The sequence below is a fragment of the Miniopterus natalensis genome, chromosome 7, assembly GCF_054644295.1.
Source record: "Miniopterus natalensis isolate mMinNat1 chromosome 7, mMinNat1.hap1, whole genome shotgun sequence".
NCBI classification, from domain to species: Eukaryota; Metazoa; Chordata; class Mammalia; order Chiroptera; family Miniopteridae; genus Miniopterus; species Miniopterus natalensis.
In genome coordinates this window covers 27,518,888-27,544,497 of record NC_142087.1, presented here as the reverse complement: position 1 = coordinate 27,544,497, position 25,610 = coordinate 27,518,888, and the positions used below count along the sequence as shown (strand labels likewise).

The window sequence follows — 25,610 nt, the reverse complement described above, 5'->3', positions numbered from 1 at the left end:
CCCAGCACTTAGCAGCTCTGTCTCATTGAGCAAGGGCCCCCACACCAGCACCTTCTAGCCCTATGCCCTGCATGATCCCCACTGTTTCGGCTGCTTAGTGACGGGTGGGGGAGGGGGATGGGCAGGTAATTGTGAATATTCTCATTCCCAGCTACTAGTTATCTCAGACTTTGGTTCTTCCGTTGCGCCAGGTGAAAGTGTCAGCAGTGACACAGCTCTGGGCTACAACAACGAGGCGGAGTTGTGCATGAGCTCGTGGCAGAACTGTGAGGAAGATGTGGAACCGAACACTCCCACAGACGTGGCTGACTCGGATGCCCGCCATTGGTTACAGCTGAGTCCCACCGATGCTTCAAACTTAACAGGTAACAACTATGTCTTTGAAAAGGTACAAGAGTGCCAGCAGTTGGGACATCCTGAGATTTCCTAGGTGTAAGAAATTTAGGGATCCTTTAGCACAATGATGACGGGGGTGCACCTCCAACCAAACTGGCTGTGGCAGCCCCAACCACCTGTTTATAATCAGTCGTGGATGCTGAGACGTGTGTGGAGAGGGTTCTGAAATAGTGGCCGGGTAATGGGCAGAGCATGCCATGCCCACAGCGACCGTCCACCCCAGGAGGAAGCCATGATGCTCATGTTAAACTTTACTCCGGAAACAGAAGAGTGGTTTATGTGGGATTTAACAGTTTACAAAGAACTTTGAGACATACTCTGGTTCCGTGTGGTAAGCAGGCCAAGTCTTAAAAATTCTGTTTTAGAGATGGGAAAACCGAGTCCCAAAGAAATCTTGTCTCACTAGAAGGTGAGTGCCAGCGTTGGAACTGGATTTTAAAGTGTGTTGACTCCACGTGCAGGGCTGTCTGCTCCCTTCCACTCCATTGCTGTTGAAATTACAACCGCAAAACCCTTTAAACTACTTGAGGGTCATGAATACATTTAGGGAATGAATGACTTCTTTGGGTCCCGTACACAGACTACCCAGGGGGGAGCTCGTGGTGGCACCATTGAAGGCAAGGCTGAGTCTTTATTAAGTTGAATTTATTGAAACAAGAACTAGTTTTAATAATTTTTATTGAAAAGAAAGAAAATAGAGTGATTACTTCTTCTGTCTGCCCTTTGGGTGGTTTTGTTTTGATCCTATTTCAGAGTGTACACGGGATAGCTCAATTTAATAAACTGGTGTGAGGTAATTGTATATGATGTACTCTCTCTGTCCTGATTAATTCCTCCAAATGCCTAGTTCTTTGAAATGCTAACAGAGAATCCGCACACTCAGCCCGACAGCTCATCTTGGCACCTGTGAAAAGGACAGGCTGTAATGGGATAAGGGTTACGGGTTGTCACAGTTCCAAATTTAACTTTCTGTTCTTACAGGAAGGATTTCTTATAAATGTACTAAATAAAACTCCCGTTAGCCTGGCCTTTAGGACATGCAAAGGGAGTGATCAAACAATTTGAGGGCATCTGTTTCTTACTGAATAATTCTACTAATTATCAAATGCTTAGAACAATAAACTCCTAAAATCTTAAATTCCTTGTCACTGGCAAAGTAACAGTTTAGTTTTATATTTGCTTTCTTGTGTCAATCATTTCACGTTTGCAGAAAAGAACAGCTAAATTTATTGTGCTTTGTTTCAAAACATACCTGGGATTTGTTTTAATTGGGTCTGGTAAGACATGCAGACATGGAATGAAGGCCACGAAGGAAGATGTCATGCTCACAGGTCCTTAGAAACTGGAGGCCTGGCCTGCTGTGCAGCTGGCCACCCAGGAGAGCACCTGAGTTGGTCAGGAGACAGTGGGAAAGAGGGCAGACCTGGGCAGCAGCCTTTTTTGTCATCTCCATGGGAAAGGCAAGGCAAGACAGGGGAGGCAGAGTTAGGATTGGCCAGTGTGAGCAATTTCAGCAGACTCTGGAGCGTAGGTGTCCCTAATTGCCCTGGGGGGACTGTGGCAAGGGGGTGTATTGGCTCTTGGTGGCTGAGCCAGGTAAAGGAGGTAGGGAGTCTGAGCTTTGGATGCGTAGTTTGTATATGAAAGAAGACTTCCTGGAGAGTCGTTGGCTGTCTCTAGGAATTAGTACCCTGGGAGGGGCAGTTCCTTCCTAGTCCGGAGGTGCCTGGTGCCAGAACATCAGTTGATAACTATCAATTTTGTTCTGTTGCGATAATTATTTTGAGGAATACTTATGACTCTATAGCTGAGAATCATTATTGCTGCTGACCTCATCGACCTCATCTCTTATTTAGGAAATAAGCTTACAACTAGAAATACTGATTTTTGATGCTGTAAGAAATAAAAATATACATGAGTCACAGCCACAGTTGGCTGAATATCTTACCAGGAGGACAGAAGACGTTCATCCTGATAGCGGCAAATAATGTGATAAGTGCTATGAGATTCACTTAAAGAACGTTTTCATTACAGAGATAGAAAAACAGACTAATGAAATAGAATGTAAAATACATAACTGGGTCCACACGGGCATGGAATCGTGATATTATGAGTGAGGTGACATTCCACATCTGGCAAGGAAAGGGTTTACTGTTTAACAGATGTCTGTGGGACAAGTATTCAGCCATATGGGGGAAAAAAGGAAATAGAACCCCTACCTTACAACATGCCCGCAGTCAGTTCCAGATGGGTGAAATACTTAAATATGAAGAGGAAATTTTAAAAACCTTTGGAAGAGAATATCTTCTAAATAATGTCGAAGACAGTGGGGTGGGGAAGGTTTTCTTAACTGAGCTGGTTAACCTTGAAGGGTAAAAGCCAGCTTTGGTGCACTTTCCTTTCCAGGTCCCTGTCAGGTCAGTAATGTGCCTGAAGATATGGTTAAGAAGTGGTGTCCAACGTTTTGGGTTAGCGGGGGGGTCAGTGGTCTCCCCACTGGAATATAAGTGGGGGGCGGTGCGTGTCATTGTTTGTGCTCACAGCTGACTCGGCTTCTAGAACTGTGCGCGGCAAGAGGAGCATTAGTAAATACTCGAACCCATGACGGAATCAGCTTCAAGTCCAGGCTGTTGTCTTACTAGTTAAAACGGCAATTAAATTTTTAAATTAATAGTAAAAAATATGTGAGATTCCATTTCAAAATCTTTTTTGTTCAGTATATTTGTCATAGCCTTGCCTCCAAATAGCGTTGCAGGACTCCTTTTACCACCTCTGCTCTTACTGATAGCTGTGCGTGTGAATCCCATTCCCTGTCCCCTGCCACCAAAGCTGTTTGTGCAGAAACGGTTTGTTTGTCAGCAGTGTCTCCCATTAGGCACATTTTTGGCATTCTTGCCAGGCTCTCATTGGCTCTGATTGGTTGCCCACCTTCTGAAATCTTTAAAATGCCCAGTAGGTCCCCGGAAAGCAGGAGAGGAAGGAGAGAAGAGTCAGGCTGTAGTGCTGGCCACAGAACACTGGCCACCTTGCCACCTCTCCACTTTGGGTCTTCAAAGGCCAGGCCGGATTTTTCTGGTCCCAGAATTAAGGTGTTTCCTTTTCTTTTTAAAATTTTATCTTTATTGTTGAAAGTATTACAGATGTCCCCCTTTTCCCCCCCATTGATTCCTCCACCCCGCATCTGTCCACCCCCACCCCCCAGGCCATCTCCACACTATTGTCTGTGTCCATAGGTCAGGTATATACGCATCTTGGGTTTGTGTCTATAGATTTCAAATCAAAAGGGAAATTCATTTCCAACGTCCCTGCTGCGTTTCTTCCAACACTCTTACCAGGCCTACAGAAAATTGCAGCTATGTGAAATCGTTTGGTCATAAGTGCCTATTTTACCAACTACCAAAATTTATTTTATGACTAAAATCCTTTGCATATTTGCAAAGTTTTAAAATTTATATTACTTTGTTAAAATCATGTATATGTTTGGAGAAAGATGATGTATTTTATTTGTTAGCAAGAGTTCCCAGTTTAATTAAAAAATTTCAGTGCCCCTATTGCATTTAGTAATAATGAAATTAAAGGGTACTAGGCTAGCATACTAGCTCGCTCATGAAAAAGAAAATAAAACTAAATATTTGGCGTTTTCAGGGTGAACATGAAATTTTCTGAAATCTCTCAAATCCCCATTTTTAATTAAGTACTGCTTCACTGAGGAACCATCTACATGTAAAATGTCAGCATCTGCTCTGTTACTTGTGCCACAAGTGCAGTAATTTTGGGCAAAGACATTTCAACTCATTAAAAAAAATTTCACAGTAATATTGAGCATGAAGCCATTTAAATACTACTAAAGGACTCAACACCTTTTGATAACGTGATGGGGATGCTACCTAGGATTTTATCATTCAGGTATTAGCTTTTCAGAGAGCCCAGCAGCACTGAGGCATTTCCCACATGGGGCCCGTTCCTGGCTGAGGCTGTGTTCGCTGGCGGGTAGCAAGGAGGGGCAGGCGGTGAGCTACCTGGCTGCTTTCCTTGGTGGTGGTACTCGGGCAAAGCTCCAGTGTGATTGGCTCGCCGGGGCTAATCCCCGTTTTGATGGCTGCATTTTGGGGGTGAGGGTAGGGGATGAAGCACTGTTAACCATCTAATTCCCGTACTGTTTTTCACCCCTCGAGGGATTAAAGCCACCGAGGTGATCTTTATACCATCCTGCGCACACTGTGCTGTGGGGTCTTGTTGACTTACAAGCGTTCCCTGGAGCTTCGTCCTGCCTTAGACCGACAGGGGCCGGGACTGCACTCACTTTACAGATTGAACACTGGGAGGAGGGGCGTCTCCAGAGAACCCAGGGGCCCATCGTGGGGCTGCTGTCCTCTACCTCCTGTCTTTCAGGCACAGTCCTTAGGAATCCCATTTTGAATTTGATCTGCACATTTCACTGTGTCACTTCAGTAGACTGTGTGATACTTGTGCAGGGAATACAGACGTCTTGAGGTCTTTCCCGGTCTGTTATAATAAGATATCGGGCGCTGTCCCGGCCTCCGTGTCAGGCTCACGCCTTCCTGCTCCCTGTCACTCCTCTACTTGATCTCACATCCGCCAGCTGTGCTTCAGTGTCCTCGATTAGGCTTTAAAAACACTAACAATGTATGTACTCAGAATGACAGGGGGAGTTAATAATTGCCTAGAAATCGGTTTTTCTTTACTCATGTGGGAAATTTGTGAGGAGTAGAACTTTGGGGGTAATTATGCTAATAACAAACAGTTTTAAGATACTAGAGAAAGGGGATTTGCGGTGGGGATGGGACCAACTTTTTAAACTCCCTCCAAAGATTCAAAAGAGAAGCAAAGCAAAGGAGATACTAATTAAATAAATTAGAAATTAGGAAATACTTCAGACTCAACTACAATGAAAACTACGTATCAAAAGCTCTAGGATGTAGCTGAAGACTTATACAGAGGAAAAGGTGTGCCCCGAGGTGTTTGCTTTAGAAGAGAAAAATATTGATCTATGTGTCCTATTCAGAAAATTAGGGGGGGAAATGGCAGAATAATATATAAAAGTTAATAATAAGGGAACTTATGAAGCAAAGTGCATGCACGTATGTGCTAGGAAGCAATAGAAAAGATGAAAACAACTCTAAAAATAGTAAAGTAGACGAATAGTCAAGATTGATCAAGGAAAAAATGTTGGCGGTGAAAAAGGGAAAGAGCTACAAAAGCAATGTAAAAATTTAAAATAATATAGTAGGTTAATTTGAATATACTTATAAGAATAAAGGACAATTCCTAGTTTTACTGAAGCTTCAAATGAATGAGAAGCTATTTTTTTCCAGTCTGTTCCAGATACTAAAAAGAAAGAAAGCTCCCTAACTTCTGCTCTCTGTGTTACCTTGATAATGAAACCAGTCAAGGTGCATATTTAAAATGGAAAATTTGAGTCCATCTTTCTTAAAAGCATATAAGCAAAATTCCTAAATAAAGCATTAGCAAACAAAATCCAAGAGTATTGGGAAAGGCCCAGACCTCAGAGCTAAGAAATGTTCACTCCAGGAACACAAATGAAGAAAAAAAAAAAAAAATCCATCATGAGAAAAACATCAGGGAAACCCCAGTGAAAGAACATTCTACAAAATATTTAATCAGAACTTCTCAAAACTGTCAGCATCATCAAAAACAAGGAAAATCCGATAAAATGTCATAGCCAAGAGGAGGCTAAGGAAACATGACAATTAAATGTACTGTGATATCCTTGATGGAATCCTGGAACAGAACAGAAGACATTAGGTAAAGGTTAAGCAACCTGAATAAGTTTGGACTTTATAATAGTGTTTTTATATTGGTTCATTATTGTAACAATTGTAACAATGTACCATACTTAGGAGAAGTTTAACAATATGGAATATGTGGGAACCTCTATACTGTTTAGTAATGTTCTACAAATCTAAAACTGTTCTAAAACATTAAATCTATTTTTTAAAAAGTAATCCAGGGAAAAAATTGTCAGGTAGAACATTTTCGGCTTAATTGTTTTACTCTAAATACATAAACTTTCAAGAATTGGTAATTTTCATTAAAGAAAAAAGACTCTATGGTGAAATCAAGATGGTGTTCCCAGGGTTAACGCACGTTTTCCTCCGCAGACAGCAGCGAGTGCCTTGTGGACGACTGTAGCGTAATCGCTGGAGGACACCTCACTGGCTGGCACCCAGACTCTGCCGCCGTGTTATGGCGAAGAGTCTTGGGGATCCTCGGAGATGTGAATAACATCCAGTCGCCCAAGATCCATGCCAGGGTTTTTGGCTATCTCTACGAGCTCTGGTACAAACTAGCAAAGGTACTCTTCCTGTGTCACCTTTTATTCTAATAGGAAAAATTGACTTAGTTTCATAAAAGCTGTGTTGCAATTCACTGCTGAACACATCCTGGAATAATAAGTAGGTGGTTACACAAAGTCTATTTGATTATCAAAGAATAAATAATAATACTTATAGTTTGGTCATTTTGCAGATATGAGTCATTTCATTTAATGTATAAATATTATATTACTATAGAATATTAAAGAATAGGGCATCATTCAGTAGTTTTAATTATTCTCTTTATAAAAGTGATACTGCTTTTATTGCATAAAATTTGCAAAATGTAGAAAAATCAAAGAAGAAAATGGACATGAGCCTCCCACAGAGATAACCAATATTAATAAATGGTCTTATTTTTAGGGATAAACAGATTTCTACAAATGTAGAATATTAGAGTATATACAATTTTCACTGTATTTCTAAAATTTTTATTTATTGATTTAGGAAGAGGGAGAGAGAAGCATCAGTTTGTTGTTCCACTTATTTATCCACTCACTGGTTGATTCTTGTATGTGCCCTGACCGGGGAGTGAACCTGAAACCTGGGCGTATCAGGACAATGCTCTACCCAACTGAGCTTCTGGGGCTCCTCCATTCTGGTTTTTGTTTCTGTTGATAACATACATTTCTTCATGTTATATATTTTTTTCCAAAACATGATTCATGATTATAAAGTATAACTTATTAACCATTCCTTATCACTTGGAGTTCAGGACCTCTCCAGGCATTAATATTCAAGGAAAAGCAATGCTCTGGTTTTTTATGAAATCTAAAACCATACAGTAAGTTAGACATAAAATGCAAAAGGATAGTAGATCTCACAATAAAAGAAAAACTTGTAAATATTGTAGGTTCTCACTCAACTTACAGAAATTGTATTGGAAGCAGCTAGTTGACCATGGGACACAGTGTTGGAATATTGTTGGGCTAACCCTGTTTCCTTCCCTACTCTCCTCTTTGTGAAATTAGATTCGGGACAATCTGGCAATAAGCCTCGATAACCAAACTTCTCCGTCTCCTCCCGTCTTGATCCCACCACTCAGAATGTTTGCATCATGGCTATTTAAGGCAAGTGGATATGTTTTTGTTCCTCTATTGTAATTTCCTCTTCCTCTCTGAAATTGAGTTTTTGAAATGTAATTTCCCAAGACTGCATGTTTCGAAGGCAGGCTGGGTCTTACTAAAGCCAGCACATCCCACATCTCCATAAACAACTCTTATGGAAAACTGAGAAGTAAATGAAATGTTGAAATGCTCTGCTGCATCTGGAGTTGATTAAACCTTTAAACATCATCTTCTTGGCAGGCGACAACATTGCCAAATGAATATAAGGAAGGCAAGCTACAAGCCTACAAACTGATCTGTGCCATGATGACCAGACGCCAGGACGTTCTGCCAAACTCGGACTTCCTGGTGCACTTCTACCTTGTGATGCACCTGGGGTTAACCAGCGAGGACCAGGTATTCCGCGACTCTTTTCCATGGGTAGCCCACTGTTTGGAAAGTACACATAACTCTTCGCAGGTTAAGTTGGGGTTTATGAAAATACATTAGAAATGTTAAAATTCTCAGCAGTTTTGACTCTGTTACACACAGCAACACACTGGTCTTTCAAAAATGTAAATCAGATTTTTATCACAGCTCGTTTGTTCTCCCCGCCGACTTTGCGTTGAACCAGCCAAATCTGAATTTTATTCTGTGGCTTGTGCACTTCTATGTGATCTCACCTCTGCCTGTGTTGTCAGCATCAAACATGCTATTTCATCTACTTTTTGTTGGGGTTCTACATTAGATATTATTCAAAGAAAATGATTCTGGTCATTTAAAAATATTTGAAAACTATTGTTTCAGAAGTTAAGATGTTTCTGTGGAAGGCTGCACCCATAAATTAGGGGTCCTGACGTTTCTTGATTAGGAGTTATTTTAATTTCTCCCACAAAGAAATACAATTGGTGGTTAAGTTGAAACAGAAAGGTCAAAGGAGCCAGTAGCAGTAGCCCCTCGTAGACTTGTAGACTCCGGGCGTGTGGGGTGGGACGTGGCCAGCATCTGGCCTTCCTCCCTTGAAAAGTCCCCTCCCGGTGGGCCAGGGACACTGTGACTCTTGATCTTTGTGAGTAGCAAGCAGTCAGATGATGTGGTTGGTTTGTATGGCACAGAGATCATTCTGGACTCTGTCTGGAGAATGGATTTTAAACTGCGACAATGGTAGGACAGAGTCGGAGGTTGAGCCCGGAGACAGAGAGATTCATTAGGAAGCAGTTAAACAAATATAGATTTTTTAAAACGATGAGAACCAAAGATGGTAGCATTGGAGACGGAAAGAAGGGATAGGAAAGAGCTGAGAAACGTTCAGGGACTTAATTGTGGCACTAGGTCTTCTTTAGCAGTTTGAGGCATGGGGAGTGTCCAGATTTACTCTTTAGGTCGTAGATACTTATGAATGGACTCGAGTCACTCCTGAGCTGGACGTAGCCATCCTTCCCGTATTTCTCTTATTCTGGAAGGTGTGACGCAGACACGGACTTTCTGATACCCCTAGGACACACGTAAGGGGTCATTCTCCTGAGTGGCTAGCTTCTCTTTGGTGCTTCAGAATGCTCTTGAACCTTCCCAACCAAGCTCTTGTGATATGTTCCCCGATAAACAATTTGAGCTTCCATCGTTGAGCTTTTGTCTGAGGTGATTAAACCACACCGGCCCACTGAGTTGTTTTTGTCATATTTGCTCCAACCTTGGCATTCTGTAAAGGACGTTTACGCGTCAGGCTGGGCTTAGACCCACAGTCTCATTTATTTCCCAAATGAAAGTAGAAACAGGTGTGAAAGCAGAACTGTGCTCTGCGCTCAGATAGTTTGCAGCCACCATCGTGGGTGGAAGCACCTTTTGCAGAATGATGCCACTCGGGGCATGCGGGAGATGAAGGGGTCTACACAGGGACAGGAGTGAACTCCCACAGATAATCACGAGGCGCCTCAGCGACAGAACCGAGAGGGAGGTGTCGTTCACAGTGCTGTACTTGGAAACAGTAATTCGCTAAGGTTTTGCAGAAAAAGCTTTACTTGGAAATAATAATGAATTGTAGAACCTTCTCATTTAATAAAAACAAATTTGAAGTCAGCAGCAAACTATTTCTAGAATAAGTTCCCTACAAAGTCATATAAATAGGTGTGACTTTAGAATCAACTTCCAATTTTAAAGTGGGTTAGAGTGATAATGAAACAGTAAAGTGAGGAGAAATAAGTATAACGTTTGAGAATGCAAAACATTGTTTCAAAAAATAGGGTTTTACAGTGTAGAAAAAGGAGTTTTCATATTTTATACATAAAATCATTTTCACACTTGAATGTATGCCATGCTGTCTGTTAATCTGATCTTTTGTATGCAGTTCATTGTAAAATAGCATAAATCTTAAATGACAGTCCATTGCTAGCAGCAGCTCCAATGTACAGACTTCTAAGATGAGACGGGGTTATCATAACTCTCCATTTTATAATCTGCCTATTGGTTAGGCCATTAAAAGCTTCAATTTTTATGTGTTTAATGGACTCGAGTGTTTTGCTTTAACCTTTATAATCGTTGGTATATGTTTTAGGAGCCCTGTCTGCCAAACAGAATGACTCTAAATAAACTTTGTTCCTTTGCCAGAAGAAAATTACGCAGAAGACCTTCTAATGAAAGAAACTTTTCTCATTTGAGTAAGAACTATCTCTGGTAATTAGTTTAACTTTTGGTCCACATGTCTAAATAGATCATGGTGGCTGTTCCAGAACTTGTGTGCATTTCTGGAAACACATGTTATATTAATTATAAGAAGAAAAGAAAGCTTTTACTGTAAATAGTGCAGTTAAATTCAATTTTTTGATCGGCAAACTGTGCACCTGTGACGAGTATGTCTCGGGGCTTGTTTCTTTCTTGTGAGAGTTTTAACGGGCCATATTTTTATGTAGTCTAGCACTGAAGGCCTTGTTCATGGAGAGAGAACCTTCTAGTTTTTTTTTTTTTACTATTTTTAAATAAGATAAGTAACAGCAAATAATTTTATAAATTTTAATATTTATTAGTCTCACAAATAAAATTCAAGGTGAATTTCTTCCTTCCGCCTCTGGGTGGCAGACTTGTCTGCACAACTCTTAGCCGTGTGGCTCGAGGACCCCCACTGGGCTTTTTAAAACTGCCTTAAGACCCAGGGCCTGCGAGCATTGCCCTGAGGCATGGTCATTTCACAAACGCTTTCCTACATCTGAGAGCATCAAAATTATGTCAGTAGTGACTAATAAAGGGTTGAATTTGAAATAAGCTCTAAGATGTTAAAAATCTTTCAGCTATAAGGGTGCTTATATTAATTGCAACCTTTTAAATAAAAAAAAAAGCCTAATCGTGAAATAGATGTCTCACAGAGTGTGTTCTGTGATACAGTCAGGTTTTCCTAATACAGCGATTTTCAACCTGTGTGATGCGGCACAAGAATTTTTAAAACATGCAGTACCTGACTATTTAGTCGGGGGCACTCACCCCTTTCCATTACTTAGCTTGTAAAAAAATAAATAAATAACAAGAGCCAACACAACAATAGCCATCTGAGTGAATCAAAATCATCCCCCCCTTTTTTGGTCAGATTGGCAAAAATCCCCCTTTTTTTGGTGTGCCGCAGAATTTCAGTAATTAGTTTATATGCCATGAGATGAAACCGGTTGAAAATCACTGATCTACTGTGATAGCAAATTATGTAAACAAATATAATTAAAAAATAGTAATTCTATATTGAGTAGCCAGAATTCAGAATGTTACTTCCAAACCAACTGTTCTTAATATCAGTTAGACCCATTTTAGCTGTTCTAGTAATGTAATAACTTAATAGCTAAAACAATGACCTTATCAAATAGCGTTGCCCACAGTGTAAGTTTATGGGTTTATTACTATGACTGAGAAAAGTACTTTTAAAAAGTTTTCTTTTCCCTCAACTATGAAATTTTCAAAAATTGATTCTGTGACTGGCTCAGGAAAATAGGATCATAAAGACTCTCAAAATAGCTATAGATTATGAACGACATTTGGGGTGACTTGTGGGACCGCGCAGCCTGCCTGCGAAGGGGTCTTCCAGGTGGCTCCCCCTGCTCAGCTGCCCTGTGTGATGGGGGGAGGCCTTTGTTTCTCCGGCACCCGCAGTGCCGGGCTCTGCTGGGAACTGCACACTGCTGTCCCGTTGATTCTTCTGTGCAGTTCAGTGAAGGAAATATCAGGACCCATTGTCCAAATAACTATTCAAAAAATATTGAGAACTTTTGCCTAGTGCCGCCTGTGTTTTTAAAGACTGTTAGAACTCACAGCCGGGCCCAGCTACTCCTCAGGGTAGGCCTTTTGCATTGGTTCACAGCTAGCAAGCGGGTCCGACGGTCCTTGGCCCTCTTACTCCCCTCCCTCTCGTTTTACCTGGGCTCTGGCCTTGTCTCTCCGCACCCCAGAATCCCCTTTTTTGAAAGACCATCCCACACCTAACCTGCAAATACCTTTTCACAGTTGCCTTCCTAGCTCACCGCCCTTTTGGTTTCTCTTCTAAAGCTGTTCCTGGTTCTTCTTAGGTTTTCCCTGATGCTTAAGTGGATTTTTCACCTCAGTCTTCTTAAAAATATGTGGACATGAAAGGAGTTAGGATTTGGATTTATTAGGAACAGTTCCTACTAATTTCATCATTATTTAAAGCATATGGAAAGATCAATATGTGTGAAATGGAAAAGGACAGTTGAGGAAAGGAATTTTATTTTCATGTTTCTTAAGAACATATATCAAAGACTGGAAAGTTTTCTTTGCTTAAAGTAAGCAAGCTGCTTTTTAACAATGACTTACAGATTTAATGTCTTAATGTAATTTGTCTGGTATACATCAAAGTTAAATTCTCTTTTAAATGAAAAGCTTACATTAGTGCAGAATTATTGTTGCAAATTTGCATGCAGGAATTTTGGGAAATGTAGGTCTTTGCCCCTATTCTCTATACTGTCACATTACCCTGTTTTATAACACGCCAGAAAAGCAGGAGGCCTCTCTAGCTGGAGGACTAGATCTGCCCCAGGTAACAATCAGTTACAACCCCAGTCTTGGTGGTATCAGGTTGTGCTACAGTGCAGTGCAGTGTGAAACAGTGTTAACAGTTCGAGGCAGCCTGTCTGGGCTCGGCTGGGCTGAGGCCTTACCCCAGTCGTTTGACCTCTGTGTGCCTTGCCCGGTCACCTTGCCTGTAAAATTAGGTAGTGACAGGGCCCCCCTCAGAGCATTGTCTGGAGACTTGGAGGAGGTAAGGCCTGCAGTGCAGCCCTGGCACAGCGGCCCTCATCGCGATGCTGAAGGGGTTAGGAGAAGGCAACGGCAATTCGAGCAACCAAGCTATTTTGTTGACATCTTCGGTGTTGCCCGTCTTGCTCCCCCATCTGTTTTCTTGCTTTTGAGCACAGTGAGGCATTGTGGAGTTCCAGAACACGAGGAGAAATACCTCTCCCCACACTGGGGGCCAAACATGGTGACGATGCGTTTAGCCCTTGGTGATTCGGGATCACTTCCGGTGAGTTCTGGCCATGGGCTCGCTTTCTACCCTTCACCCCACCTAGTGCGCCTTCTGGATGATGGGAGCCAGAAACTCGAACTCTTTGGACCCCCAACTCCTTGCAGCTGGGCTGACGCTGACCCAGATTTCCACCTGGCAGGGACACCCACGTGGCCCTGGGAAGCAGGCATCAGACCTGGGCAGTGGTGGGTGGCAGCGGTTGGGAGTTCTGCTCAGGCACCGGCATTGCTGGCGACAAGAGTGGGCAGAGTCTCTGCCTGCGCTGCTCTGTGGTGAGCCTGGGTGTTTCTGCTTGTTCCTGGCTGTGCCGGGCTCATGGTTGGTTCCCTGGCTCTTGGAGAAATTCTGTAAACCATCTTATGCTCTGGTATAAACCCCTCTCCTCCTAATCCCAGAGAGCGGGCTCTGTTGTCTGCAAGTGAGAACCTGGCTGAGACAGTGACTGCTCTGCAAGGCGCTGTGCTAGGCCCTGGCAGGACCTGCTCAGTGGCGGTTCATATTTCAGCTGATAAATGCACTTGTAGCATTTAATTTCTTTTCCCCTTAATTTTGGTTATTTTAACTTGTTGTAGGAACATATTGCTTTCATTTAACTGTGTATTTTAAGGAACCTTTTGCTATACCAGTGTTAAAGAAAACATAATTTTAAACATCATATATAGAGTAATATCCTATCGTAGAGGTCAAAATAGTTCACAATTTTCTTAACGGATGTTACAGCCTCCTCTCATGAGGTGTATGATGGAATAATATAATAATAAACACTCATTTTTAAAAAGATCTCAAGGGGCCTCTCAGTGAGCAGAAGACTCAGCAGTGAGCTATGAGACGGGGTGCAGGGGCAATATTGTAAATTGGCATCCGACTCTCTTAATAACCCCAGACAGCCTGTATCATGCAGTGATGTGTAATAATTGCATCACCTTTTCTCAGACAAAGAATTGTTCTTTGCTGAAAATTTACTTTTAACTAGAACCATCTATGTTAGATACACATAAATTTATATTTTTAAGGCTGAACATACATGAGTGTTCAGTTTCAGAGAATGAAGAATTAAGATGGCAGAGGAGGGACCTTGTTTAGCTCATATCCAAGGAAATAATTCTAATACATCTCTAAAGTATTTATTCTGTACAGCAAGGTGGTTGTTTTTTTAAAGCCAATGTTTGAATTCACAGGGTTTTAATTCAATGCCAGCAGGATAGAGTGCGTATTTATAAATTTTAAGGTCCAACTGATGCTTAGAGGATTGTTAGTCTTGATGTGTATCAGTACAGGAACTTTACAAAGCTAACTTAAAAGCTTCATTTAAAACACTTCTAAAAAAACTATAGGTTTGTACAGAGTGTAAAAATAGGACTAATTCCGGGCCTTATTTCTGAGGTTTTTAAGAATGGGGAAATGTGTCTTCCAAGACTGCAGAGTATAAGATAGTTTCAAAATGTATTCAGCATTTGACTTCCCCAGATGACAAGCCTCATCTTGGAAGCTACAAGCCCTGGGTGCTCGACTCAGCTCGGTCACCCGCTGGCCATGTGGACTTGCCTGGCCAGAGGTGGTCAGGTAATGAGCTGGACCTGAGGACTTCTGAGGCCCCTCCTGTTGAACATCCCGGGTCCCCCGATTTGTTTTTAGGTGTTTTATGATGAGGGTCAGATTGTCAGGAAACTTCACGTGGAGAGTTTTCCTTACCATAGCACAGACCCAGACAGGCTCTAAAGGTATATGCAAGTGGTACGATGCCCATGACTGAGTATAATGTCCGTCAGCGTGTGCAGGGGGCCACGTGAGTGACGCGAGTTACAGCAGTTGCTCTGTGTTGGAGCCTCTCCAGTTAAGTCACAACCCATCCAGGAGGTGGGGTTTGAGCAGGAATGCCCAGGACGAGTAGGAGTTAAACGGTTGCCCAAGAAACAGGGTGGAACTTTACACGTGGAAGGTACAGACCCTCTCAGGTCACGTCCAGGGAACAGCCACCATAGTGGTTTTGATTTAGTGCCAGGCATGTGCGTGGAAATAATGTATAGACGTGAACCCTAGCAGCGCTGTGAGAGCCTTGATTCAGTCTTTCATCCAGTGGGCAATGGGGAGCTGTTGAAGGTTTCTGAGCTCAATGCTCAGCATGACAAAAAAGCATTTTATGAGGCTTAAACTACAGTTGTGATGTGGGGAGGGTTATAATCTGGAGAGAGATGCCAACAAGCACAGGAAGGGAGTGACTGGAGTGGCCCAGGGGCGAGGTAATGAGGGCCTACGAGGCCTGAGACACAGACGGGGTTTGTGTGTGTGTGTAAATGTGTTTATGTGTGTGTGTGTACCTATGTGTGTATTTACGTACCGTATGCATATGTGTTTTGTGTTTATTGTGCTTTTGTTTGTGTAGGAAATAGGACAGGTAATACAGTGCTGGGTGGTAAGCGCCCCGAGAGGGAGAGCCTCTGGCACTGTCCCCCTTATCTCTCAGGGCAAAGGTGCATTCGGAAGGCAGGAAGATGACGTGAGGAAAGGGGGAGCGAGGTAGGATGTGACCCCTTTCCTTACCATGGACGTCGTGGCACAAGGGCAGGCTCCGTGGTGCTTGGAGGACACGCCGGGGGCTGTCCCCACAGAGTCCCTGCCTGTTAGGACGTAGGAATGTGTGGGAAAGGTTTCCAGGTGCGTTTTCTCTCCACTTAAGAGGACATATTTTCTACCCTGTTGGAATTCGGACAGTTGATGTGCAAACTAAATTTTTTTTTACAGTTATTAAACTAGACCTTCTAAAGGCCTCTGCTATTTTATATTTTTGTTAGCCAATTTTGTTACTCTTCGTTTTTGAAAGTAACTTGACATTTAAAAACACTTTTCTAAAAATACAATTTCTATTACTTTGAATTTACTATTTACATTAATGAGGTTTTATAGAGTGCTGCAAGGGTTTACTGGAGCAGTAAACAAAACCTTCAGTTTGACTTTGGTTTGCTGGAATAATATCTACAGGAGAGGTAGCATATGTCAGCCTTCTACTGACGGCTATTGAGTTAATGAATGATAATTCTCATTATGTGCTTACTGTGCAAACTCAGAGGGATGAGATGGAGAATCCCTCGGATAGTGTCACAGACAGTGGTTTCTGAGTGTTTCCTGCAAGTTTCATGAGACTACATAAACCATAGGTTAGTCAAAAGTTTTATTGAAAAAATATTTATTCTAACTTTGTTCAGCCATTAATGGCTGTAACACTTTAGATGCTGCCTCAGAATAATATACTGGCAAGTTTTTTCTTTTCTTTTACAGCTGTAAAACCAATAATTATTTTCACTAAGCTACAGACTTAGCCCATGACACCTAAATAAGGCACATAGAAATATGTAGAAGGTAGCAGATGGTGGAGGTTTCGGTTATGAGGTTTAACATGTGCAGTGAACTTGTTTCACAGCTTTAAAAAGGGTAAGATGATAGCATGGGAGACCGGTCCAGAGAGGAAAGACTACCTGAGAGGCCAGAGACTAGAGTTTTGTTTGGTTTCCCTTTATGGAGTTGAAGGTGTAAAGACTTTGTTGGAAGTAAATGCTACCAGTGAAAAACATGAATTGTATATACGTAGCCATAAGTGTTTAATAAGCATGTGTTACATGAAATAAAGCATAAAATGCCACATAATAGCAACTCAGTATATGTGGAAAATTGGAAGATTTTTTTCTTGCTAAACTGCTACCATATGATACAGTGTATAATCCGGCCTGCAATTTTCAATAGAGAAAATGTTCCTTTGCCCTGAGGTCTCTCTGTGGAAGGAGACTTACTGTGGCCTCCAGAATCTTCCTTAGTAGACTCACTGGAGTGTATCTTGTCTTTTCCCAGACACTGCAGGAGTTCAATAAATGTATTGATTTATAGAAAATTTAAAAAGAAAAAAGGAAGACCCTAAAACCATGTGGCCTCACGAGGAAGAATGGGCGACCAGAGCCGCTGAGCTGAACCATTCTGGTTGCGACTCAGGCGTTAACCTTCTGTAGCGGAGACCTAGCCAGTGGTCATTACCCTAGAACAGTGATTCCCAGAACAGGGGGCTTTTGCAGCACCCCCACTCCGGGAACCAAAGTCTGGAGATATTTTGGCTGTCCCACGCTGGGGAGTGTGGTGGTCTGGCATCTCGTGGGTATAGGCCAGGGATGTTGTTAAAGCTGCTGTGATACATAGGCCCAAGACAAAGAATTTGTCATCCAGGTGTCAGTAGCGCTCAGGCTGAGAAACCTTGTTCTAAAGGAGTACTGTGCAGTGACGGCAGGGAGAGGAGGCAGGCAACGTGAGTTAAATGACAGACCCGGTCATCAAAAAAAGTATAAAGACTAGCTCCTTCAATGCAAAAAAGGAAATAAAAGCAACACAATGTAACCAGGGGGGTTAAAATAAGAGAGGCAAATGTTCAGGCTGAACCTTGCGACAGTTGCCAGTATTGAACTGCTTTTCAAAAAGGGGGTGGTGGTGCGATTTTGTATGGTTCAAACTTTAAAAACTAGGCGTTTATATTTTAAAAAATCAATTTAAGAAGTAAAACATGGAGTGATCTGGTTAGTTCAGTGTCAGCATGAAAAACACCTGAGATTGTTTTTGTCTGGAAGCTCAGTCTGAACAAGTAGCATAGTCTGCGCCCACCAAGCCTGCGGCACGGCAAGCGTGACTCAGGATGGCTCTGCTCCCCCCCGCACGCTGCTGGGTGGCTGAGAGGAGGAAGACTGGCCGGAGAGCAGGTGGCACGGCGAAGGGTTGGCACACGGGCACAAGGTTTGGGTCATTGCTTTCTTCAAGTGTCTGGAGCCACGTCCGTGGGGGGAGAGGGACCAGGCTGTCTTACTTCCAGAGCGGGGACTGATGTAAGACTCCAGCTCGCCACCAGGGACGCTCCCTAACCCAGCGTCCTGCCAGGCATGGAGGGTGATGGATTTGAGGTTTGTAAGCCTCTCACGCTCAGAAGTATCTGCCCGAGGCTCTTTGGCCTGGCTGTCTCCGAGGTAGCTGGGGCAGAAGGGTCTGCTTTAGAGCTGTAGCCCTGGCCTTGCATTTCAGTTGCTGCATCCTTGGGTCAGGGACCACATCGCCTCTTCTGGCTTGAGCTGCTTGTTTCATGAAATAAGGTCACCGTGGCTCTCTTGGGAGCCTTGGAAAGGTGAGGACAGTTAGGCCTCCAGTAGGCACTGGTGTGGTCGCTGCAGAAGGGATTTGTGTTTGAAATATCACTTGTTGACTGATAAGACCGTCTTCTTGCCCTTTAGAATTCTATGAAGGTTTTAAGAAAATTCACATTTTTCTTTAGGCAGAGAAGAGCTGAGAGACAGCATTTCACGTACTGAGTAGTACTGGGAAGGGTGGAGCTTTAACTCGCATTTGGAAAGACGTTAGAATATAAATTAGAATTTAAGAGATTGGAAATCATGACTGTGGCATATAGTCAATAAGGGATAGGTTTGGATACAAGGAAATAATGTCAGGGGGAGCATTTTAAATTGCAGGTTCGTCTCTGTAAGGAGGTGCTCTCCTTGTGGGAAACAGCCTCTTCCTGTCTGTCGGTTCTTTTCAGTGCGGAACAGCAAGCTGATTACTCCGCTGTTAACGCTCTTTACCGGAGCACTGAGCGAGCATCGCTTTCTATGGAAACAACAGACAACAGGTTTTCGTTTGTCCTTCCACTGAAAAATATTCTTTGGTAGGTATTCGTGGGCTAGAGAAATTTTAGCAAAAGAGAACCTTTTAGTAATAAGACATTAAAATCAAAGAACCATTTTTCTTCTGTACTGGAATCTCGTGTTGACTGTGTTCCGCGTGGTCCTTTTATCAAGAACCAGTGCCTTTGTGTCACCTGTTTGCCTCTCTCCCTGGGTCCCGAGCACCACTGTCCCTCTGCTGGGGCCCTGTCCTTACTACATGTAAATTATATCTCAGTGGCACTCTTACACACAAGGAAAAGAGCAGGTAAGATAACCTGGTATAAAATAAAATTCATATAGTTTTCTTAAAATCCATTCATCAGTGTCCTCTTTCTCCCGAAGCAGCCTTCACCCGAGTCTTTCTTCAGAGACACGGGACTAAGTGTAGAGGGGTCATAAAAAGTATTCCGCTCTCCTTTAGGGCTCGAGGACCGCAAGGACTTGCTGGGCCATCTGCCTGGTGGTTCTTGTCCCCTGGAATCCCGATGCCGTGGAAATGGACAGAGCAGCTCCTGTGGCCGTCAGCAGCCTGTTCTGTCCCTCCCACTCCCTCCCTCCTTTGGGTGCTACTGTCAGGATCTTCTCCACAGTGTTTTTCGTGGTGAGAGGCACTAGGTAATTTTGTTTCTCTGTCCACAGAACCAGTTGCTAGATCTTGTCATATTTCTCCTGGACTTGATAACATAGTTATACCGAGAGAAGTCACATTTGTATGACATTTATAAAAATCTCTGCTTTTTCTCCTAACAGATTTCACAAAGATACCATAAGGGACATAGCACATGTTTCTTAGCTTGGATCTTGAAAGTAATTTTTAGCTTTGTCCTGCTACATTTTTATTTCCACTGACTTTTCTATAAGCGTGATGCTTATGACATGATCTGATGTGCTTTTTAAAAAGGCCTTATTAGCCCGGCCGGTGTGGTTCAGTGGTTGAGCATCAACCCATGAACCTGGAGGTCACAGTTCGATTCCGTTCAGGGCACATGCAGGCTTGATCCCCAGTAGGGGGCATACAGGAGGCAGCCAACCAATGATTCTCATCAGTGATGTTTCTGTCTCCCTCCCTTCCTCTTTCTGAAATCAATAAAAAACATATTTAAAATTAAAATTAAAAAATAAAAAGGCTGAATTATAAAGACTTTATTTTTATTAGTGAAAAAATGCTCTCTGAACCAATGTTCAACATGAAGAGACCAGGTAGCCTCTTGTGGTATGTGAAGGATGTCCTGTGTGTGCGATGGAGCAGAGACTCACTAGCAGGAGCAAGAGGACCCGGCCGTGGGACTTTGAGGGCTCTTCAGATCTCTTCTGGTAACTAAAACATTTTGGTCGCTCAGCATTTCTGAGCTTTGCCAATAGGGCCATGATTGATACAGTAAAACTGCAAGATAACAGACTAATTTGGGGGAGGTGGGTGTCCATTAAAGCCGGAAGTCCATTATATAATAAAGCAGGTTTTTCCAAATGATTATGTTAAAAAATTGACCAATTAGTTTACCTGTTTTTACTTATGTAGACACGTTTGTGTATTGAAATTAAGTATGTATGAAAAGTTAATTTCACAGGAAAGTTTTCTATATGTATTAATGTAATTTTAAATTTATACCGAATAAATGCGTGAACTCACCAGTCAACGCGAGTAAACAGATGCTCACGGCTGGGGCGTGGCTTAGCTCGGGGAACATCAGCCAGCACGTGCTAAAACTGCTGCAGAAAGTCACACCGCTGACAACAGAACCACTTGCTGTGCGCGATGCAGTGTGGTCACGGGCTAATCATTTGCCGAACATTGTTTAGGAGCAGTGACTCTTGGATTTAAATATGTAGACTATAGTTGTAGATATGTAATATTTATTCATGTCGGCAAAATTACTAGTTTTTTTCCCCAACGTGTGGCCTGTTGTCTAAAATTTATTAAAAATGACAGTGAAATAACAAAATTAACTTCTTAATTTAATTATAAGCAAACCTTAGTTAAAAGCATTTTAAAATTAACAGGGTATTAAATTTTCACATATGACATACGGACTGGAAATTTTGTCTTAAATCCGAAATCTGTTTGTTAAATCAAGCTCTGCAAAATCGAGGGTTTACTGTACTTAGAAACACTGCAAGATTGTGTCTGCTTTTGAATTGTTAAAGGAATCTTAAATTCTCTGCAGATTTAGTGCTAAAAATATTCCTTTGCATTCAAGTTTTGTGATAATTAGTAATTCCATTGGTTGTGGAATGAGTCGTACCTTTTTAATAATCAGATTAATGGGGTAAGCAGATCTAAACATTACCCATTTTACCAAACAAGAGCGTCCTATAGAATTTTCTAGATAAAAGATAGGTATCTTCTCGGGAAAATAGTGATGAAATCATTTATTGTGTAGCATTTTAGTTTTCTTAAGGTAAAATGTTAAAGGAGTGATTCAGTGATTTTGCGTACGTGGGTTTTATTTCTTAACTATCCTGTTTGGCCTCCTGGAAGGTCTGAGTGACTTTAGGTGGAATAACCGGATCTGTTTGCTCCTGAGGATCAGGCGTGAGTTCGCTGAGGAAAGGCAGGGAGACAGATGGCTGGCTATTATGTTACAACCATCATCTGCTGGGCCGTGAGCAAATATTAAGTGAATAATATATATGTAATTGGTGTGAAAGTACAGTGGCAACATTTCTAATTCCGTTTGAAGGATGGCGACTTCTTGAACATTTGTATTTCATAGAATATATTGAAATGCCTTTTTGTTTACAGGGTTAATACATTTTAAAGTATTTTAAAGTGAACATTTTCCCCTCATTTTTGACACCACTGTGCAATATTTTGAATTGAAATGGCCTGTAATGGCCCTTTTTTCCCCCCATAACAACACGAGCACTAAATTATAGCTGTGCAATTATGTAAACAATGGAAATGTTTCCAGAATGAATCCTTCCTTTTAAATTTTCATTTTGCGTAATTGTTGGAAGGTTTGGAACCATAATAAACAAAATTATTTTACACATTTATCGTTCTAAAGGTCAATTATAAGAGAACTAAAGAAACAACACTATGCAAAATGAATAAACCAATTTCTGTTGCCATCACCATATGTTTTTTTTCTTATCACTTACGGTTTTTCCAGTTACTGTGTACATAGCATTCAATTAAAGCGATTCATTTACCAGGCTGACTGTGGTTTGTGTTTATAGAACTGTGCTTTGGAGGAGAGGAAACAACACGCCTCTGTTTGAATTACCTGATTTTTTGTAAGATCAGTGATAAGAGACAGATGTTCTCTCCAGTTACTTTCTCATAAACCCGAATCTTTTGATAAACTGCAAATTCACAGTTTCCATCTTACAATCTAGTTTTCACACTCAGTGTAGCATAGTTGTGGACTTTCAACCAGCAACAAGAGAAAAAAATACTAGTTTTGTGGTCTGTTCACTATATTGCAGCATTTTGGGAAATTAAATTTATTTCACCTGAAGAGTTTTGCTTATGTTTTAAACTGGTCAATTTTCAAGAGTAAACAATTTCTATTTTAGAGTATATTTCTCATTAAGCTTATTATTTTTAGTCTGTTTATAGTGTGAAAAAGACACTAATTTTTGCTACCAGATTCATATGTTGAATTATAAGGCATTCTCGAGCCCCTTAGAAGAATGGAACCTAGGAAATCTAAAAATATCATTTCCCTGTTCTTATTTCACCTGTACAGTGTGGCTAATTGTTGTAATGCTTTGCTAAGGATGTTATTTGAAAGCATTAATTTCCAGAGTTTTAAAATTTCTGGGATAAAGTAATCTAAGGCACTTATATGTGCCACTTTTGAAATGTTTTAAAATGTTCTTTCTGAGTATCAGCAAAACAGTAGTTCACAGAATTCTACAAAGTAAATTCCAGAAAGTCAACTCTTTCATAGTCCTTCCATTTTTGACAAGATTTTTTTTACTTATCACTCTTTGCTTCTGTGTGGCCCTTTTCATTTCACAGAGGCAGGTGTTCACAGCTAGTGCACCACTAGACGCAGCTCTGAAAGGGAAATCATCCCATTTTATGGAAGAGAAACTTGAAGCTCTAGGCATGACGTGACCTGCCCATGATCGCATACGCTAGGCCTTGGACCGAGGCCTAGTGGTCCCAGTTCTAGAGGACATTTCCCACTGGTGGTCACAACGAAGGCAGCACTGTAGCATCAGATTGCGCGGTGGGGATAATGGCCCCTGGCGAGTCCCTGTGACTCTCCTGGGTAGTCCGACTGGAGTGGGTACAGAACTTCTCTCACACACCCCCAGACTGCAAATCCCCCTTTTAACAAGGAGAGCCTCCATCAGACATGACAGTCAGCAAAAATTCAAAAATTTTTGGTTTGCTGTTACTGTATTCACTCAAGGGTTATTTTCTGTTTATGAGACAGAAAACTAGTTTTCCAGAATAATCTTATTTAAGTTTAAAAAAAAAAAAGTGTATTACTTTGAAAAGCAGATAAGTACTATTCACTTTGGATGTGGACATGACAATAGCTTGAAGAATGGACATTTGGGAAGCGGCTTTCTGTGCTGTCGTATATAAAGCCCTGGATGCTGTAAAGAAAGTTTCAGCATTTTATTTTTCCAAAGATTCCAGTTATAACTGTGAAGGTGAAAAGAGAATTCTACTAGAAATGAATGGAGCACTTTGTGGATAGTCCCTCTACAGAGACTATAGAGCTGCTCTCTTTTGAGTACCACACAGTTATTTCTAATTTTAAAATGTCATCACAAAGACAAAACCTTTGGGTTGCTCCATTTCAGTGCGGAGAGGCAAAATTAGCAGGCATATGGCTGTAATTTGGCTGACTGGCCATATATTCCCCTCTTTAAGCCACACCTTAACCTACTCCAGTGCTGGCTTTAACTGGCCGGGCGGCACCGGCCCCGCTTCTCCTTGGGGCTCCGTCTTCCGTGGGTGGCAGGGCAGGGTAGGCTAGCCATCTGTTATTTTGCCCTCTCTTTCCAATCTTCTCGCCCATAGAAACAGGTTCCGTTGATGTGACTGGCCAAGGTCCAGAGGTACAGGGGGCCGTGTGACTTTGCCTCAGCTGCACACATTTCTGCTGTCTTCAGCGTTCGTGCCAACTTAGTAATTTTTTGTGAATGCCCCATTTACAGATCATTGCCTTTACACATACGAGTCCCACGAAGCAAAACGGGCTTCCTGTAAAATCTTAGCTTTAGCTTATTAAAGGGTTTAGTTCCTAATTACCATAAACTTATCCCAGAAAGACATTTTTAAAATTAAAATCCTAAATTCCAATTGTGAAAACGGCTTATTTGACTTAAGTATGGGCTAAAGGTTTTTAAAATCTATAGTGTTCAAGGCGCAGGTCCTCATCTCAACAGATGGAATTAACACTGTAAACATAACAAAGTTAACATCACGGTTGTTTGCATTATTAATCTTCAGATGCATGGCATTCTGCTACCTTGCCAGCCAGGTTTGCCCGAATCCTTTCATTGCAGCATATGTCAACAGAAATGTGCTTCCATCTGCTGCTGAGTAGCCTGATGCCTGATATTCCGAGACAAGGCCCAGCACAATGCGTACCTCTGTGAGTAATTACAGGTGTGTGGTGAGGAGCCCAGGGCATTAATCAGAGGCTTAATTATGAAAAAGGTGGATCTTTTGTTCCATTCCTGGAGCATGAGTTTACCACACACTTTCTAAACTGCAGCATCCATCTGCTCAGCCCCTGAGAATGTTTGCCTTGGCTGATACGGACCCTAATGTGTGTCAAAGGCCGTGATTAAAGCAGGTTTAAACATTAACTTGGAAGGAGTGTGGTTCAGGTTTTTCCTTCCTCCTTTTTATCTGTCTGTCTATCTATTTATCTATCTATATATTTATTTTTGGTAGAGGAAAAATTCTGCTGAAATTCTAAAACTTCAGTACTTGCAGAATATTTATCATATGTGAACTCTAACAGAGTAAGCGTTGTACATTTTTAGAATATAAAAAACAACACAATTTGTAGAGACTTAATGAGTCCACTGTGTAAGAGGGGAAAAAAGTCTTAAAATAAATGTAAACACAAAAATTCTCTTTTTAGAGAAGAAGTTGTTAAGTGAGGTTAAGGACTTATGTTAGAATACAGCATGTTGCTACTGCTCTGCTCTAATTTAATCCAATTAAATTGGGATTATTTTGAAGGGTTTTTGAAATAGCCACACTAAATTCTGATAAAAGAAACAGGATTTTTTTTTTTTTTTTTTTTTTGTATTTTGCTGCTTGTATTTTGAGACTGACTGTAGGTTGTATATCTACAAGTAATATAACTATGGTACTTAGTATGTTTGATTCAGAGTGTGCATTCCCTAGATCTGCATACAAGACACTTTTTTTGGTTTTCTTACTACCCCCCAACCCGGCATGCACACACTCACACCGATGGTTTCATAGGTGTGGTCTGACCGTGGGTGACATGAGTGCTGTCCAGTGGAGTCCTGGCCTGGTCTGCCACAGGCTGGAATGGGTGACGGCCTCAGGGCAGAGCTGGGGGGAAGGGGCCAGCCAGCCACCCACCAGCGATAGGCTGTTACAGACGGGAATCCCGGGCGTCTGGGCAGTTGGTGGTTTTCCCGGTGCGTGCTGTGAGAA

At 41.8% G+C, this 25,610-nt stretch overlaps 1 protein-coding gene across 1 annotated transcript in view; it reads left to right on the top strand.

Annotated features, from left to right (window-relative positions):
* The window catches only part of RALGAPA2 (Ral GTPase activating protein catalytic subunit alpha 2), a 225,136-nt gene that overhangs the window by 80,910 nt on the left and 118,616 nt on the right, over positions 1 to 25,610 (top strand). Inside the window, exons 20-23 of the mRNA XM_087818894.1 lie at positions 192 to 365; positions 6,540 to 6,733; positions 7,724 to 7,822; positions 8,060 to 8,215. Coding sequence (XP_087675020.1) covers positions 192 to 365; positions 6,540 to 6,733; positions 7,724 to 7,822; positions 8,060 to 8,215 — 623 coding nt within the window. The remainder of the gene's footprint in view (positions 1 to 191; positions 366 to 6,539; positions 6,734 to 7,723; positions 7,823 to 8,059; positions 8,216 to 25,610) is intronic.